The sequence below is a fragment of the Rhododendron vialii genome, chromosome 13a, assembly GCF_030253575.1.
Source record: "Rhododendron vialii isolate Sample 1 chromosome 13a, ASM3025357v1".
In the NCBI taxonomy this organism is placed as follows: Eukaryota; Viridiplantae; Streptophyta; class Magnoliopsida; order Ericales; family Ericaceae; genus Rhododendron; species Rhododendron vialii.
In genome coordinates this window covers 25,691,141-25,710,980 of record NC_080569.1, presented here as the reverse complement: position 1 = coordinate 25,710,980, position 19,840 = coordinate 25,691,141, and the positions used below count along the sequence as shown (strand labels likewise).

The 19,840-nt window shown below is 40.9% G+C and overlaps 1 protein-coding gene across 1 annotated transcript; it reads left to right on the top strand.

Moving 5' to 3' along the window:
* The first annotated feature begins 21 nt into the window (after nucleotides 1–21).
* Nucleotides 22–16,150, top strand: LOC131314050 (lecithin-cholesterol acyltransferase-like 4). Its single transcript, XM_058342545.1, has 9 exons — nucleotides 22–498; nucleotides 1,429–1,575; nucleotides 2,073–2,173; nucleotides 5,302–5,484; nucleotides 6,361–6,518; nucleotides 6,718–6,772; nucleotides 6,956–7,014; nucleotides 14,592–14,768; nucleotides 15,639–16,150. The coding sequence occupies exons 1-7, from the start codon at nucleotides 258–260 to the stop codon at nucleotides 7,001–7,003; spliced, it is 933 nt and encodes a 310-aa protein (XP_058198528.1). The 5' UTR covers nucleotides 22–257; the 3' UTR covers nucleotides 7,004–7,014; nucleotides 14,592–14,768; nucleotides 15,639–16,150.
* Nucleotides 16,151–19,840: the final 3,690 nt, after the last annotated feature.

Below are 19,840 nucleotides of genomic sequence, written 5' to 3'. Positions count from 1 at the left end.
CCACCCATTCATCTCTCTTTTATTAACAGGGTAGAGAAACATCACGGCTTTCCCTCCTCCGCCACCAACCTTCCCCTTCTGCGACAAAATTATGGCTCCAAACCCTAATTAAATCCCCCTGAATTTAATTTACCCCCAAAATCCGGCGAAGAATTCACACACCACACACATCCCGCATTCTAAATTGCAAATATTTAGGGAGAGAGAGAGAGGGGTTGGAATTGGATTGTTGAATTGGGTGGTGGTGGGGTTTGGAGATGGTGATGTTATTGGAGGACATCGTTGAATCGGTGGAGCTATGGTTGAAACTCATCAGGAAGAAGCCACAGCCCTACGTGGACCCGGACCTCGACCCTGTCCTCTTGGTGCCCGGTATCGCCGGTTCCATTCTCAAAGCAGTCGACAACAAGGGAAGAGAAGACCGCGTATGGGTTCGAATTCTCAGCGCCGATTACAAGTGCCGGACCAAGCTCTGGTCCCTCTTTGATCCTTCTATTGGTATACATATCCTTTTAAAAAATCTGACTTCCTTATGCTCATCCTCTTTATAAGTACTCTTTTATAAACGTGGAATTTTTAGATTTTGGGTTGAATTTATGTGGCATTACCATTATGTTTTCGTATTCTCTCAATTTCTTTGGTACTGAATCCACTGATACTATGATTGATATGAATTCACTTGTCATGACCGTAGTTACATGGTGGATGTGCTGGAGTGCGAGTGCGAAAGCATCTTTTGAAAACACCCTAAAATATTAAAATTCACGAGAGCGAGGATTGAGAGCACGAGTGAAGAGTCATAACAAAAGGAATATGTGACTAAGGTTATGCCCGATATGAAAGTCTGAGCAAGCATATAGTTAGTTTAATTTGTTAGTCTTTTGTTTTGCTGAGTTTTCTCTGCTATGATACTACATGGTGCAGCTTTAATTCATAAATGCAAGGTAATTTCACTAGTTAGTGTGCATTCTTGTTATAATATGTCAGTTATTGTGTTTGTTGGATTCATTTTTGAAGCATGGAAACTTTTATTTTCTCTATCAGGTTCACATATATTATCCCATACGCCACTGCATGGTTTCCCTGGTGGATATAGAGAAAAACTAAATCCGGAACTGCTTGATGATTTTGTTTTGTGGAAGATGAATGTGTGCTAATATATGCAGCAAATTTAGCAGAACTTATTTTCTTTTTTGGAAAACATTTTGCAGATGTATACTGTACATTTTGTCCTATAAATCTTTTCATTAAAGTTGTTCACCAAATCTGGACACTTTAAATTGATGTGGCTGTTTTTGTGTGTGTGTGTGTGTGTGTGTGTGTGTGTAATGCGCTTGGATGTTCATGTTTTTCTTCCTATTTTGTTTATTTAGGTTGAAAAGACAAATGCTTTTGGTATATGCTGAAGCTCTTTTTTCTGTGAGACAGGTAAAACGGTGTCTTTGGATCCAAAGTCAAACATTTCGGTACCTGAAGGCAGAGATGGGCTGTATGCAATTGATATCTTGGATCCCGACTTGGTATTTGTTGTCTCCTATATCTGTTTCAGTCATGTTGGGTGCTTTTACTTAAGAAGCTAGGGTTTTCATTGATGATGTCATTTGATTTGGTGAAAAGGCCCGCATATGCATATTCCAGTTAGGAACATTTAACTTCAATGGAAGTGCCGAAGACCATTCGATCGAGACTAAGTTATGCCGGTTCCTCATGTGCCTAAGAAGCTGAGCCGATGTCTATTAGTATTATAGGCATCTTAAGTTTTCCATGATTAAGTTGCCTTAACATACTACATTTGCAATGTGCACCCAAATTCCACATCTGGAGTGGGGAAGATAAATAATTGGGAAATTTCCATTTCACTGCTATAGATATTAGTATTTCACTTTAGCCAATGTCTCCAATCCTTCCCCGCCCATACTCCCAATGATTGGGGACTACATGGGTTCTGTTGTTGTTGTTGTTGTTGTTGTTATTCTACTAGCTAGCAATGAGTAGAATACCTAATTTTAGATGGCATAAGTTGCATCTCAATGGGTTCCGAGTCTTCTGACAGAGTTATTGTGCTTTGACAGGTGCGCCGGGATATGTTACCTCTACCTTTGTTAATGGTATGTCATTTGTGGAAGGATGGGAGCAAAACTTCTTCATATCAAAATGGAGTATGCATCAACTGGTATGACTCCCACCATTTTTTTCCCATTGTTAAATCTTATGTTTATTGCATACATTCGAAATTAATTAAGTTGTCTGAATTCTCATCAGCATGATTGGAAATATTAATCCTCCCTCTTGTTGGTATGCTATGCCTTTGCTATAAAGGAAGCGAGGAAATGCTTAGTCACCGTTTGCTAATTTATGAGTCATCCGTAATAAGTTTTCGTTCCTATGTATGGATAATTTTTTTTTTTTAAGAAATACAAAACTTAAGTTGTGGCAAAACTCAGAAGTGGCATTCGGATTTAACCCAAGCATAGAATGACAATCATAAGATTTTTCCAGCTTTCTGATCAATCATGCTGACAATCACAGTCACATAGTTTTTCCTTTCTCCCTTCTTTCAACATTGGGATCATAATGAACAAGGTGCGTATGACAAACAATGGGGCAATCAATCAAGAGAATCTTGTCCAAAAGCCTCTGAAACTCTAGCTCTGACATGTTAAAGCTTCCAACTCAAAACCAATTAGCAACTAATGGAGAGGATGTCCAAGCTTATATACTAATTTTTGGAGGTTATAATTAGTGAATGTGGGACAAGCTCTAATAGCTTTGACTGTACAAAACCAACTTTCGGTTGTGTTCGATATTTATCTTGATTTAATCTCATTTTCCAGGAGGATAGTAATGTCAAATGGGGGAAATTGATCAAATTAAAGGGTGCTTAGTAATGTCAAATGGGGGAAATTGATCAAATTAAAGGGTGCTTGCTTCAATGAAATAAAGCTTTCTTGTGTATTTCACTTTACAATATTCGATTTCACAATTCCAGTACTAGCAGGTTATGGTGTTTCTGCCTAAAAGTCTGTGTAGTCAATTTGCCCTGTCCTTTAGTTTGTCACTTCTCTTATTTCAAGTGTTTCCAAGCACTAGGTCATCATTGACTGGCAGAGTGTAATGTTTATCCTAGCTTGTACATTGACAGCTTACAATGACTATGTGCCATGTTATTTGTTTAATATATGCCTCTGGTGTGTGTGAAATAACAGATGGGTAAAGTGCAATTACCTCCCTTGAGATTTCTGACAATTGGGGCACATACCTGGTTTGTTCTTCTTTGTGGCATTTTCAATGTGTGGGGTCAAATGCACAAATTACCAAGAAAAATAATGGCTATTCTTATATGTTTTTCCAATTCAGTCGGGTTGCTTGGCCCCGCATTCTACCATGTCCTTCTACCCTTGCTGACAATAGCAGGGGCCTTCTCTCAGCTTGGTTGACACCATAATGGCATAATCCCTTCTACTTTGGTTGTCTGTTGTCCATGTACTGCTTACAGTGTCCAATTTTTTTTTTTTTTGAACGGCAAAACAAAATTTTTTCATTAATCTTTGAAATTGTTACAAAGACTAATAGGATAAGGAGAACGGCATCAAATTCCTAACAAAGCTAAGAACAATCCTATGCCTAGTCCAAAACCTAATCCCTCGATTGGCATGGAACCAACCAAAGACACTTGTTAAAGTATCCAACTCAAACCAATTGGTAATGAGTGGAGAGGCCTCCCAGGCTCATATACTAGTATTGGAGGAGATAATTAACTGATGTGGGACAATTTCCTACACTCCCCCTCACGTGCGACCCCCGACTCGCACTTGAAGAGATCAACAAAGGATCCGGAACACGCAGTTCACAACGAAACAAAGTTCTACTTGGCATAAACAAAGAGGAAAAGCCTTTGAAAACCTAGCTTTGATACCATGCTAAAGCATCCAACTCAAAACCAATGGGCAATGAGTAGAGAGGCCGTCCAGGCTCATATACTAGTTTTGGAGGAAATAATTAACTGATGTGGGACAATTTCGAACGCCACCCAATGGGACAATTTCCAACACCACCCAATGGGACAAAGCCCACACCTAAAAGGCCGAAGCCCAAACACACCTAATAGGACAAGCCCAACCCAAAAAATAGAAACGAAAAACATAAAAAAGAAACTCTAGCGGCCTAGCCCTATCACAGCCGCTGCCGCCTCTACGAGCTCTACCGCCGCCCAAAAACCACCGACACCAAACCGCCGTTAAGCATGGAGCAATTGTTCCCAAGAGAAACAACCTGTTTGGAATTAGGGCTGCAAATGAGCCAAGTCGCTCGCGAGCAGCGAGCATCTCGGCTTGATAGTGGCTCGTTCAAGCTCGACTCTTAACATAAACAAACAAGCTCGAGCCTAATTTAGTGGCTCGTTTCCTTAATGAGCTAAGCACGAGCCAATTGATGCTCGGCTCCAGCCGGCTCGCGAGCCAGAATATATTTTATTATGTTAATTATTATTATTTTCTAAGCATATATATATAGCAAAACTCTATCAATTTCCTAGACTTTTGATATTAGCCAAGGAAAATTGGCCAGCTGTGGAACTCAAAGTCACTGTGATCAATTTATAAGGAGGGGGGACGCCTCTTGAACTACAAAATTTCCGATGTGGGACGGAAGAAAATTTCCAGAAGGAAACACAAGCATAACCCTCACTCTTCTCCTTAGTCCCACATCGCCTACTCAAACAAATGACCAAGCAAGTTCCATTCTAAAAGGGGAGACCACCCCTTTCACTTACTTAGCACTTCGAGCAGTTAACTTTTCGAGCTCAAGCGAGCCGAGCAAAATGTTTTCGAGCTGAGCTCGAGCTGAAGGTTGGCAGCTCGTGATGAGCTCGAGCCAACATGAATACTTGCAAGCCGAGCTTGAACATGGTGAAGCTCGACTCGACTCGTTTGCAGTCCTATCTGGAAATCCCTCCATCACCTGCCGACGGGGCTCCGCGACACCATTAGACCATACCGGTAGTGCCCAACCGAAAGTAGAACCGCCACTGCACGAAACCACCCGAGATCCAACCCCTCATCTGAACCCATACAGCTCCCACGCCCACGCCAATCACCACCTCACCTCCCGCGAAAAGCACCGCAACGGAGGGTGGAGAAGAAGATCAGATTGGCGGCCCAGAATACGTGAATGTTCTGTACTGTATTGTGGTGGTTAATAAATAAAAGAGAAGAATTTACTTTTACGATGTTCAAGATTATTGTTGTTAACTTTTTCTTGTTATCTCTTTTAGACTAATAACTACGAGCTGTGATATTCCAGCTGCTAGAGTGCCCGTCATTTTATGAATTGATGGCTTGTCCTCATTTCTGTTGGGAAAACAGTCCCCTTCTTCAAATTTGGAAACAAAACTGTGATAGTGATGGAAACTCAAATATTTTGCTGGAGTCTTATTCCCCGGAAGAAAGTATCTCAATTTTCACGGAAGCTCTTTCAACTAACATGGTACGCTATGATTTTCTCATGTTAAAGGAGCCTGATAAAGTTATACCACTATTACTATTTTGTGCTTTTTTACGATGTCATTCTTTTAGCATCCAGCTTCTCCCTGCACTGAATGACATTGTCCAGCCGCGGGGTCCACCATGGGTCCTGCTTCGACTATACGAGTTGTTCGTTTTGTGACCTCCAATGTGTAGATTCTTCACACTAAAGATCAGCTTTAATCGGGCATTTGTATCCATCTTATGGAATCATGTTTGTCTTGAAAGAAAATGGACGGTTGTTCTGAAGCTCATTTTCTGAATGTGATTCCATCCAGCACTTAAGAATAATTGACCAACTTGATTTTTGCATGGATGATCTACACATTGGGAGTTCAAAAGGTCACTGAGAATGTTGGAACATGGTGCTAGTTGGCTTTGTTGAAGTTTCAGTTTTAGCAAGACAGCATGGTTGGCCTAGTGGTTACTGGATAAGCAACCCCTTATCAAGTGTGAGGCCCTGGTTCAAGTGTTACTTCTACCAAATGTAGTTTCTTTATTCCCTTTTTCCTGTTGTATGTATATATTTTCAGGAAAAAGTCAGTTTTAATTTCAGTCTGGTAGGTATATTGAACCAAATGAAGATGTCTGATTTATTTTTTTACACAAATCTCTGGGAATCAACATTATTGCATGTAAGTTTCCCACATTCTGGAATTTGAACCAGAATGTAGAACCATTCGTTGGATACCATACATGACGTAAAATTCTTAGTTGTTTTTTGTATGAATTTTCATGACCAGCATTTTGCTGGCTCTTGTTACGGATTGAGTTTTGGGATCAGTACTAGGAGTGTTCAATACCTGTATTGGTCTGATCTCGTCTTTTTTCCATCCAGGTGAAGTATGATGGGGTGGATATCTCTTTACCATTCAACTTAGGGATCTTGAAATGGGCTAATGAGACACGAAAGGTCTATTCCTCTGCCAAGCTTCCACCTCAAGTCAAATTCTACAATGTATATGGGACAAATCTTGAGACACCTCATAGCGTGTGGTAATATTGTCTTGGAAGCATTTTGAAATAAGTTCTCTTAACCGTGCAACTTAGTGGTAAAATTATGATGGCTTCTGTACTTAGGAGAACAAGAAAAAAAAAAGAAGGGGTTGATGCTTAAGATACTGAGTGCTAATACCCTAAACAGAAAGATCTGAATCAAATGATTAGTTTCTGATATCGGTTTATTGCCCTGCAGTTATGGAAGTGAGGGGGCACCTGTCACAGATTTACAACAATTACCATCTTTAATGGTAAATTATGTTTCATTCCGTATTGAGATAATATAATATCATCACTGCTCTAAATGCATTATGCACGTGCGCGAGATGCATGGCTGCATTTGAATGAATGCTAGCATTGTATGAAAGACAGTGATGTATGTGTTATATCCATGTTTTGATTGATCAGTTAATACAATAGCTTTTGCAATGCAGGCTAACTACGTATGCGTCGATGGTGATGGGACAGGACAGTTTCTGTAGAATCTGCAAAGGTACAGTGATCTAGTTATGCTCTCAACGTATTGTCTTTTCTTGTGTATTTAAGTAACTTATGTAGTTTTAAAAGCTACTTTGGTTTGTGGCTTTAACAATCCAACAATCTCTCTGAAATTGCTCTTTGAAATTGGTTAACATCAATTATCAACTTGTCATAGAATGATATTCAGATATCAGTTTACTTCTATCCCTATGATTCTTCGGGTTGTAAAATAACTTGAGATATCCTGTGAATCTGCTGAAAGTGCTGAACTTTGAAATGGATGAAGTTGTTTTGGACATCAGTGCTATGTAAGAGCGAAAATTCAGATGCCCAAGTACATGTCTTCTACCTTTATAAAAGAGACTAGGTTTGTATAAATATGTGAGTTAACCATTGTCAAATATTAAGGGAATTCAAGTTGAGCTACGAGTTAATTGTGCTTCTTAGTTGCGATACATAAAAATTTGTAACCCTTGTGCTAATTGCAGCAGTTAACATGGATTACAGTAAATGCTTGGAAAATTTTGTTCTGTTTCCTGCAGAACAGCCAAGCGTTTCGGTTTCGTTGGAGACAAAAAGGAACACATTAGTGGAATTATGAAATTCCAATGTTTCCACCAACATGTATCGATACGCACTAAAGCATGTTGAAGTTCTAAGATATATACTGAAACGTTGAGTAGTTTAGACGAAGGGCGGTCTAGTGCAACAGTTAGGTTGCCCCAATTTGAGCTGGTGGTCGTGCGTTCAAGTCATGGAAACAGCCTTTCCACTTGCAGGCGTAAGGCATCCAACTCTATGCCAGACCCTGCAGGAGCGCGAATCTCGTGCTCTGGGCATCCAACTCTACGCAAGACTCTGCAGGAGCGCGAATCTCGTGCACTGGCCACTGGGTAGCCCTTTTATTGAGTTGTTTAGACACCTATTAAAAAAATCCAACAATCCAACTCTACGCAAGACCCTGCAGGAGCGGGAATCTCGTGCACTGGCCACTGGGTAGCCCTTTTATTGAGTTATTTAGACACCTATTAAAAAAATCCGAACAATGATGTTTTCATATTCTTCTCATTGTCTCATTGTTTCCGGCTACATTTTTTATGTGTTTCTGAAATGTTTCTTTTCCTAGGTAATCAAAACAACATACCTGAATAGAGATCACGGCCTCTCTCTCTCTCTCTCTCTCTCTCTCTCTCTCTCTCTCTCTCTCTCTCAAAAAGGGAACACAAATGCTCTACAACCTAGTTCAAACTTGAAGCTTCTTTATCTGGTACAATTGAACTTTGAAATAGCAGGCATCTTGTCTACTTTAATCTTCCACTCTAGTTTCACAAGCCACCTGTAGCTAAACTTCTTAGATTTTTGTAACATTTTAACATTGAATCCCCTCATTTGAAATCCATATCCTTCCAAACGGAGACCAAACATACTGTTTACTTCAGTAGATTCTTTTTTATAGACAATGCTCTGTACAATTATATGTTCACACATCACACTCACAGGAAAGAAGATATGTCTAGAATGCTCATACATGTTGGAATACTAGTATACTCATATACTAGTATATTGTGTTTAGTCCCACATTGCTTATTTACATTATGTAATGAACTATCTCCTTATACAAATAAATGATTATGTGTGAAGGTAAAAGCAACCTTACACACTTTTTCCTCTCCAAACAACATGGTATCAAAGCGGGTTCTCAATCCCAATCTTAAACCACCTTTGAAACCCTAAACCTACTATAGCAGCCACCATCGGCCGACTACGACAGCCACCCACTACCCACCAGCCACCATCAACCCTCCGCTATCATCTTGACGCAAAAAAAAAAAAAAAACCCTAAAACGACACTGTTCATCGCAGCACTGTTCACGTCACTGTTCATCGTACTGTTCACGCGACTGTTCATCGGCACTGCCTCTGTTTCTAGTTCTAGTACTGTGACTTCCGCTGTTAGTCGTTCTTCCCGGTCTCGTGACAAGTTGTCCATTACCTCTACCTTATTGAATGGTCGAAATTATGCTGTTTGGGCTAAGGCTGTTGAAGTCTATTATGTCGGGGAGTCCGACTATCATTATCTTACTGATGATCCTCCCGCGGCGACTGCCGCATCATATGGTGCTTGGGTTCCTGCAGATGCTAAGATTCGTGTTGAGCTTTGGAATAGTATGGAGGAAAATATTAAGAATACTCTGGTTTTCTTATCTACTGCGAAAAAAGTATGGATGAAGGTTAAGGAGATGTTTTCTGGGGCTGATAATCTCCGCCAGACTTATGCTCTTCATCAACAGTTCTTTTCTCTTGACCTTGGCAACTTATCCTTGGAAGAGTATTATGCCAAGTTCTGTGGTGTGTGTGAGGAGCTCAACACTTGTGAGGCTATTTCTTCAGACATTCAGGTTATGGAGCGTCAGCGTGAGCGCTTGCAGGTAGCTCGTTTTCTGTTTGGTTTACCTTCGCCAGCATATGATTCTATCCGGTCCAATCTTTTGGGTGGTAGAGATTTACCTTCTCTCAGTGAGGTGTTCAGTCGTGTCCGTCAGGCCTCTGTTCCTGACTCCAGTGTTGATTTGACCCCTGCTGCCCGCTCAGCTTTGGTTACCACGATTCCTCGTGGTGGTACTTCTTCTCGTGGTTTTGACCGTGGGGGAGGCAGTCGTGGCCCTACTGGCCGTGGATATGGTCGACTGCCCTACTGGCCGTGGATATGGTCGTGATTCTGGTAGTGGTGGTCGTGGTCGTGATTTTAGTCGTGCTCGTGGTCGTGGGTCTCGTTCCTGCACCTATTGCCATGGTACTAATCATACAGTTGATTTTTGTTGGATTCTTCATGGCCGCCCATCTGCTCATCAGGTTACTGTTTCTGAGGATGATGGCTCTGTTTCTGTGCCCAGCTCCATTCCACGAGTTGTTACTATTCCAGAGGATGAGTATCATCGCCTGATTTCCCAGCCGTCCCCTTATGCGCCCTCCTCTTCCACTGCTACGTTCGCTCAGAAAGGCTCCACCTTTGCTGGCCTGGCCTCTAATACTCCGTGGGTTATTGATTCTGGAGCTACCGATCATATGACAGGTCACTCCATCCACCTCTCTGGTTCTCGTCCTCTTGTGAAGTCTTCTAGTGTTGCCTTGGCTGACGGTTCCTCTTCTGACATTGCTGGTTTGGGTTCTGTTATCTTACATTCTTCTCTTACATTAGACTCTGTTTTACATGTTCCTCGTTTTCCCCATAGTCTTATGTCTGTTAGTAAACTTACCCAATCCTTAAATTGTTCGGTTACCTTTTTTCCTGGTTATTGTGTATTTCAGGATCTCCAGACGGGGAAGAAGATTGGTGGCGGTGTTGAGCGTGGTGGTCTATACTATTTTGACACTGGCGAACGCGCACCTCCTGCCTCTGTTGCTTTTCAGGCTTCCGTATCTCCTTATGAACATCATTGCCGTCTTGGTCATCCCTCCCTTCAGACTCTCCAGCAGTTAGTTCCGTCGTGTCGTGGTCTTCAGTCTTTGCCATGTGAAGTCTGTGAGTTCAGTAAACACCGTCGTGTTTCTTTTCCGCCTAGAGTAGAAAGTCGAGTGTCTCGTCCTTTTCATTTAGTTCACTCCGATATTTGGGGTCCAGTGCGTGTTTCATCACGTGGTGGTTTTCAGTATTTTGTTATTTTTGTGGATGACTATTCTAGGCTTACTTATGTTTATCTCATGAAAAACCGGTCAGACTTGTACTCAATTTTCAAATCTTTTTATATGGAAATAAAGACTCAATTTGATGTTTCTCTTCGTATCTTTCGTTCGGATAATGCTGGTGAATATTTCTATAATGTTTTGTTTGCCTTTTTTGATGAGCATGGTATTCTTCATCAATCTTCGTGTTCTCGCACTCCCCAACAAAATGGGGTTGCCGAACGCAAGATACGACATTTGACAGAGGTTGCCCGAGCTCTTTTAATCCAGCGAACGGTTCCCAAATCCTTTTGGGGCGACGCCGTCCTTACTGCCGGCTACCTTGTGAATCGCATGCCCTCCCGCGTTCTTGGGGGCCGGATTCCCTATAGTATTTTGCACCCTAGTTGTTCTTTATATTCTTTACCTCTTAAAATTTTTGGGTGCACGTGTTATGTTCATGCCCTGGATCCCGGCCGCGATAAACTTGATCCTCGCTCTATTAAGTGTGTATTCCTTGGGTACTCTAGGACTCAAAAACGTTATAAGTGTTATTCTCCCACTCTGCATCGCGAGTTTGTTTGTGCTGATGTTACGTTTCATGAGTTGATACCCTATTTTCCGTATTTGCCTCATGCGGATCCGTCTGAGTATATGCATATTTTGGTTCCTTCCGGGCAACCTCAAAAGCAGCACCCCCCGATGCAGGTATATGTTCGCCGTGCCAAAGCTGCACCACCACCCCCTCCGCCTACCGCTGAGTCTTCTCCTCCGTTGCGAGATCCGCCTCCACCTCCTTTGGCCCCTATTGCTCCACCTTCTCCTCCCATTGCTCTTCGTAAAGGTATTCGCACTTGTACTATCTCTCATCCTATTGCTAAATTTGTATCTTATGATCATCTGTCCCCCACCCTTCGTGCTTTTACTGCCTCTGTTTCCTCTGTCTTTGTTCCTAAAACTGTTCAGGAGGCCTTGTCTATTTCTGAGTGGCGGATAGCTATGGAGGAAGAGATCTCTGCACTCCATGATAATGGGACTTGGGAGTTGGTTCCTCTACCCTTTGGCAAATCCACTGTGGGGTGCCGCTGGGTATTCACTGTGAAATATCATCCTGATGGGTCTGTTGAGCGTTACAAAGCTCGCCTTGTTGCTAAAGGCTACACCCAGACTTATGGTGTTGACTATGCTGAAACCTTTTCCCCGGTTGCAAAGCTTGGTTCTATCCGTCTCCTTATTTCTCTTGCAGCCAACCTTGGCTGGCCCTTATTTCAATTGGATGTCAAGAATGCTTTTTTACATGGCGATCTTCTTGAGGAGGTTTATATGGAGCAACCATCTGGGTTTATTGCTCAGGGGGAGCTTTCTCAGGTATGTCGTCTTCGTAAAGCTCTTTACGGGCTTAAACAGTCTCCCAGGGCCTGGTTTGGAAAGTTCAGTGATGCAGTTTTGAAATTTGGTATGCATCAATGTCAGTCTGATCATTCTGTTTTCTCTCTCACATCTCCTCGAGGCAAAGTGTTATTGATTGTGTATGTCGATGATATTATTATTACGGGTGATGACCAGAGAGGTATTGATGCGTTGAAGGTCTTTCTGCAGAGTCAATTTCATACTAAAGACTTGGGTAGATTGCGATACTTTTTAGGTATCGAGGTGGCACGATCTAAAGATGGTATTAGTTTATCACAAAGGAAATATGTGCTGGATATCTTAGATGAGACTGGTTTGTTGGGGACGAAACCTGTCGATACCCTTATGGATCCTAATGTCAAACTATGCATTGATCAGGGGGAGGCAATGTCTAGTCCTGATCAATATCGCCGTTTGGTTGGTAAACTGAATTATCTCACTATTACACGTCCTGATATTTCATTTGCAGTGAGTATCGTGAGTCAGTTTATGTTTGCTCCTCATGTGCCACATTGGGAGGCTGTTCTTAGAATTGTCAAGTATCTCAAGTCTCATTCTGGACGTGGTCTATTTTATAGAGCTAATGATCATTTGCGTATTGAGGCCTTCACTGATTCTGATTGGGCAGGAGGCCCGTCTGACAGGAGGTCAACCACTGGATATTGTGTTTTTCTTGGTGGCAATCTTAATTGGAAGAGTAAGAAACAGACCGTGGTTGCACGGTCTAGTGCAGAGGCAGAATATAGAGCCATGGCTCACACCACATGTGAGATTGTGTGGGTGCGATCTTTTCTTGAGGAGATAGGATTCCATGTGCAATTGCCTATGAATTTGTATTGTGATAACCAAGCAGCAATTCATATTGCATCCAACCCTGTATTTCATGAGCGGACTAAGCATATCGAAGTTGATTGTCATCTGGTGCGAGAGAAGTTGACTGGTGCTGTTATAGCAACTCCTTTCGTGTCTACAAGTGCTCAATTGGCCGACATATTCACCAAGTCATTGTTTAAACCCTGGTTGGAGATGTTATGTGACAAGCTGGGTTTGTGTGATATCTATTTCCCAGCTTGAGGGGGAGTGTTGGAATACTAGTATACTCATATACTAGTATATTGTGTTTAGTCCCACATTGCTTATTTACATTATGTAATGAACTATCTCCTTATATAAATAAATGATTATGTGTGAAGGTAAAAGCAACCTTACACACTTTTTCCTCTCCAAACAACAATACACAGCTATATAGTATATACAAACAAGTACACTTATAAACACACACACACACACACACACACACACACACACAAGCATGTATTCCCCTCTTCCACAGTATTGTACAACAATTTCAACCCTATATAGACTTTTACACATTCGCGGTCACACTCACAGCATTCAATTCAACATGCTGCCTACCCTCACCCAGAGGGTGAACTATAACGGTGGCCCGCGCCTCTTCCCGCATAGACTTCTCATCTCCAACGTTAGAAACAGAGATTGAACTGACCAAAGGCTTCCGGTCAGCAGCCCCAGTTTCTTGGTCATCTTGATCTTCCCCTATGATTTCCCATTCCTCCTTTAGTGAAGTCACCTGAAAGCCTTTCTCTTGGTGCCTTTCAATCTCGAATAAAGTGGGTAGGATCACATAATCGTTCAGAGGGTTGTAAAAAGTATCTGGGTCCCCTGCATCCAGCCAGTGTTTAAGGATCCGAAAAAGGTGACGATCGCACAGGATTCCTCTGTGCTCACCAGGGATTCCAACCCTTGCTTCTGCATTAAGCCCATCAACCTGTAGGAAAGACACGGAATAGCAACTAAGGCTCAAGGACGTACGGATACGCCCATTCCCCAAAAATTAGGATACGGACATGTTGGGGATACATGGAACATTGTAAACATGTTACTAGTTGGAGTTAGGTGGATCTTATAGAATTTGTACAAAATGTAAAACACTACTTTGTCAAATTTGACATAAAAACACAAATCATGTTAACGGTAGTTATAGCTCGAAGATATTAATCAAGAGTCACTAATAAGTAGTCATAAACTACTCATGGCAACTTTGACTCTAACGTGTCCCCATCTCTGGGGAAAGGAATCTTAGTGTCTCCCCAAATTTGAATCTGGCCTCTCGGCCCTCTCTTAAGGATTGCATTATAACCTCCTACCATGACTCCCATCGCTGGAGAAAGGAATCTTTGTGTCTTCCCAACTTGTTTGACTAGAAATAACAACATAAAAATGAGACAAGTATCTGACACTTATTAGCAGGTGTCGTGTTGTGTCTCGTCACATGCCGATACTTGAGTCCGGTAGACTTGTCTGTGTTTCTTAGGGTGCCTCTACCTGTACTTAAGTGCAATAGGGTCTCAAACAAGAAATAGAATCATATTCATTTGAAATGTTTATTTGCAAATTTTATACTTGCCAAAAGCTGCTTGCAATTTATTCCATACAAAGCATCATAGGAATGTTGTCAAAATCGTCGTAACCACTTTGATTTCTCTACTTCTTAAGGTTCTATCATATGGGGAATTGAAGGGTCTGCCTTCTCTGGTATCAAGCTGCAAAATTTTGACACTGAATTCTCATGTCCTGAAATGGGACATCCCTGGCATAGTAAGCCTGCTGCAAGGTTCACCTTATCTTGAGAAATTAGTTGTAAACATGAGTTCGGATTACCACCACGCGCAGGTATGTTGTCTAAGAAAATTTTATCATTGCCCTCCTTAAAAGATCTGTGTATTTGGTAATCCATTTGACAGTTACTTTTCTTTCCAATTGATTAATAGATCTAAACTCCTAATTGAATTTCTGTTTGACTGAAAAAAAGATTAATTGATCTAAACTCATAATAAAATCCAACATAGGCCTCTGTGTTGTAACCATTCGGAAAGGATAGGTGGACATGGATTTATCTTGAAGTTGTGTTCTTAGATGTTCTTGCTAGAATTTTTTGTTGTTATTGAGAACGTTTTCCTTTTTTTCCCCTTTAATTTTATGCGTCTCACTCCAATTGGCGTGTCAATGTTGCCTTCATTCCGTCACCCAAAAGATCAGAGGGCTTGAGAGAAAACTAAGAGGACACTGGAAGGCACTCGTTTCCTTGGCAACATATCCTATTGTCCATGTGAACCCAGTCACACTAACGTAGAGCCGCCTCTGATTGGCATTGCCGCATTGATTATTTGCGTAAAGGGTAGTTGTGATAAGTTGTATCAGTAGCCCCCGTTTGTTGTTTGTAAAATCAGGTTCAATTTTTTTTATCCTGCTGAAGGATTTCTCTTTTCGTATGAATCGATACAAAAGCACTGTTTGAAAAGAAAAACACTTGTCATTTCATATGTAATTCCTATTGTCCGCCAGAAATGCTTTTCAAGAATTTGAAAACCTATCTTAATGTTTCCTGAAAATGGCCCACTTTCCTCGACAGTGTGAAAACCAGTTTCGGCAACCATCAATCAAACAAGTTATTTTTTTCTTCTGTTATTCGGTGCATGAAAAATGAGAAAAGAATGCAAAGTAACCTTCCTTACCTTACACCTGTAGTTTTTATTTTGCAAGAAATTTCTGGATTCCTGCAACTTTGATGGAGAAGACCCCTGGACCTCACGCAAGAGGATTTTGTTGCCGTTGCTACATCTGAAGACTATTGTGATTGTGGGTTTCAAGGATTATCATGCAGGATTTCGGCTTCAGCTCGTGCAGTTTTTGCTGCTTGCTGCAGAATGCAGCGACTCTGGAGAAGATGGTCATCAAAATAGGAAAGTCAGGGCGTTCTGACAAATGCTCAGCGTGTTCTTTGTCACAGGAATTTGTCAGGTTGACACAGAAATTATTGAGCTTTCTGAGGGCTTCGCCCCGTGCTGTGATTCTGTTCTCTTAGTTATGTTAAGATTGCATAATTATGTTCAGAGGCTGTGGCGGTAGAAATGTTACTGTATTTATGTTTTCTTGCTGCAGTTGTGTTATTTCTGCAGCTTTGCAACAGTTCTTAGCGACAACATTTTGTCTATGCAGATGGGGTTGAACTTCTTTGATTAGTATGTGTTGTAAAAATGACCTTTTTTTACCCATCTTCAACCTCTGTTTCTCCTGAAGTGAAGTTTCTCCTAGTAGGTAGATTGCGTTTTACTTTCTCCTAGTAGGTAGATTGCGTTTTACTGAAAAGTGAAGCATGGGCTACAATTGAAAATTGTTCGGGAGTTTCGACATGTTTCTTATCCAGTTCCCAGACTGCACTTTGAAGAAAATGTTAGATTTTAACGTGTTTTTTTTTTTGGGGTAAATAGTGAGATTCTAACTTCCATTCAAGGTTTTCATTGTTGTCACCTATGTGGCCAGTAGTAGCTACCAGCCTAACAAGGAGTATGATGGTCAGTTGGAACGTTTTTGGAATATAATTGTAACAACTCGCTCTAGTTGACCTGCTAATTATTTGCCTAATCACGTGGCTCAAAAGGTTAACCTCAAGTTATACAATAGCTGGTGGACCTTACCTTATATTTCACAACTTTTCGCAGGCTGCCCGATGTGGGACTTATGTCACAAGTGGGTTCTCACAATCTCTCCATCTTGTGATGCAACGTCCTCGTTGCACTCTTTGGCCTAGCAACCTTCCCCCGATGGTCATGACATGACACTTAGCTTTGTACAGCACAATCAGTGTACTCGTAACAGATTCTAGAGGTGGCCCCTACCATATAGATTAGGGTTGTACTCTGATACCAACTGTAACTTATCTTATGAAGGTCATGCCCAACTCATTCAATCTATCCTCTTTAGCGTCCAAATGTATTGGAGCACCATTTTTATGCTTCCTTAGAAGATCCTTAATAAATTGAAGCTTTGTTGTGATCTTTTTTTTAGACTGGAATTCAAATGAAGTCTAATGGTGCTAAAGTGACATGGAATGATGTCTGTTCTCCCAAAGATGAAGGTGGATTGGGGTTTGAGTCCTTAAAGATTGGAATAAGGCTGTTATGGCCAAGCACTTATGGGCTATTGCCTTGAAAGCAGACACTTTGTGGGTGAAATGGATTCACACGCACATAATCAAAGATCATTGTCTTTGGAACATCCCTATTCCTGCTTCTGCCTCTTGGACAATCCGGAAATTGTTTAATCTAAGATCCCTATTTCATCCTTGGATAACTAATGTGGTGGGAAATGGAAAAAATTCATTTTTATGGTTGGATAACTAACATCCAATTGGCCCTCTTAAAGTTGATACCATAATTGCTGATCACTCTTGGCAATGGCCAAGATGTCAAAATACTATGACTAGGGACATCTTGAGGGCCACCCTTCCTACTTTTATCCCTCACCAATCTCAAGAGGACACAGTTATTTGGAATCTCACACCTGATAACAAGTTCTCTATCAAGTCATCTTGGAATGAAATTCGAAGGCAGCATCCTAAAGTTCACTAGTTTAACATCATTTGGTTTAAGCATTTTATACCTCGTTGGTCCATCATACTGTGGCTAGCAAATCTGGGGAAGCTTGCTACTAAGGATAGACTTCTTAAGTGGAGTATGGCTATGGACGTCCAGTGTGTGCTATGTTCTGCTGCTGTAAAAAATGTTCTTTCTCTTCTCAACTTTGGCAATCCTTGCAAAAAGACTTGAAGCCTACTTGCCCATTCAATGGACTGCCCCAAATTATGGACTGGATGATTCTAGTCAACAAGGGTTTTTAGTTTTCTTGTTTGTTATCAAAGGTTGCTTTGACTGCTCTCCTGTACCATGTTTGCGGAGAAATGAATAACAGAATCTTTAAAGGTTATGGGGCTACTGCTTAACAGTTGGAGATCAAAGTGAGACCAATGCCGAGCATGTGTTAGCTTCTGGAGAGGAGTTAAAAAGTCAGGTCCTAACATGGTTCTTTGCTCCCTGTGGAATGTCCCTGCTAGAGTCTTTTACAGCATATAAATTTTTTGTTTAGATGTTGTCTTGATTTGTGTTGTTCTTTTTTCAAGCTTTGCTTGATGTTTCTTTGATTTGCTTTGGGTATGCCACTAACTTGTGTAATTGGGTTTTCTAATACTCCACAATTTTACCCCAAAAAAAGAAAAAAAAACCTACAATGTGAAAAACGCAATTATTTGAACCAAGGGCCCGATTGGATGCTGTGGAAGAGAGGTGTATTGTGCAATACACCCGTATTAGGGTTTGACAGGATAGGTATGAAGCCGCTTGGATGCGATTTTGTCTCCTGTATTCACGTATCCCTCTTCTCCGTTTATCCCGTCGATAGCGTATAAATTATAGCCACCTCTTGAGGTGTGGATAATTTATCCGGCCTAATACACCCCATTTCTTGACAGATCTACCCTCACTCCCCCCTCTTCATTTGTTCCATGTGTTGCTGTACGATAGCAAAAAAACAACACTTTCCACTTGGATTGTCCCACATTTTTCTGTAATTCTTGTCTAGCTTGCATTATTTGATTGGCCACTTTCAGTTCTTCAATTTCCTTTTGTATTGCTATGTTTTTCCGGTATTCTTTCATTGTTGTTGAAAGAGATTGCACTCTCAATTTCCTCATTGGCCCTAAATCCATATGCCTTTTCCAGTCAGGGGGATCATACCAGCAAAAACATGTGTAACGGTCTTCAGTCTAGAAAAAAAAAAAAAAAAAGAACAAAAAAAATGTGGCCGGATAATAGTTCAAGAGGGCTAAGTATTATAAAATGAAAACATGTGGGTGGTATTTAACTAATTTAAAAAACGAATTACTCGTATGTTTAAAAAATTATTTTTTAATATTTTGCATATTATTTTAATATTTTTAATATTATTATATTAGTTAACTAATTTATTATTAATTATTTGTGAAAAAAATTAATCAAAAGTTGGATTTCATAATTATATGTTTAATGTAATGAATAATCAAATTAAACACTGCACAAAGGCAAATGAGCCATTTGATAGCTTTTTATATTATACACCATTCCTTATACACTTAATTTATCCTTCATCTAAACGGTATATTATTTTATTCTCTTTTTTAATACATCATTCAAATCATCTACTTTTTAATACACCATTTATAAATATCACATCAATGTGGGTCCTCCCTTTTTAATAAATACTCCTCACTATCTTATCACCCCTTCATAAATAATACACCCAAAAACTCATACGTCATCCAATCGGGCCCATGAGTTGTCATACAAAGCTGTGGCAACTCAGACTTGGTGTCGGCAGGCCAGAGTTGAAGGTAAAGCTCCTCCACGCCCTTTCCTGCTGTGAATCGAGTCCACGAATCGCCATTCGAAGCGAAGCGCGGCTCGTATTCAAATACAACCTCTAATTTCTTGAGCTTGCAGTCACCAGAAAATAGCGTTTTTTCGACAAAGGTAACGAATCCACTATTCCTTGCAGCTCTTAAATCCTCGCCATTGCAATCAAAGATCATCAGTCGCATAATAACGGAAAAGGAGGGAAGGGAGGAAGGTCCAGAGGAATCGCCATCGTTTGGACAAGACTTGGGTTCTGACGGCGTCTTCGATTTCTTCCAAGAGGGAGAGAATGTTAAGGAGCAAAGAGTCGGGAAGCTCACTGATTCGATCGACGGCGGTGGTCTCGAGGCGACTGGTTTTCCTTGTGCGTCTCATCGTCCGTTTTTAGGGCACGATTAGTCCAGAACTACAGTGCCCGGTTTAGGAGTATCTATCTGGACAAAGCATATTCAACACAAAAGAAAGGAATGTCCAATTTTTTTTTTAAGACAAATATGATTCCATCTGATCTTTACCAAT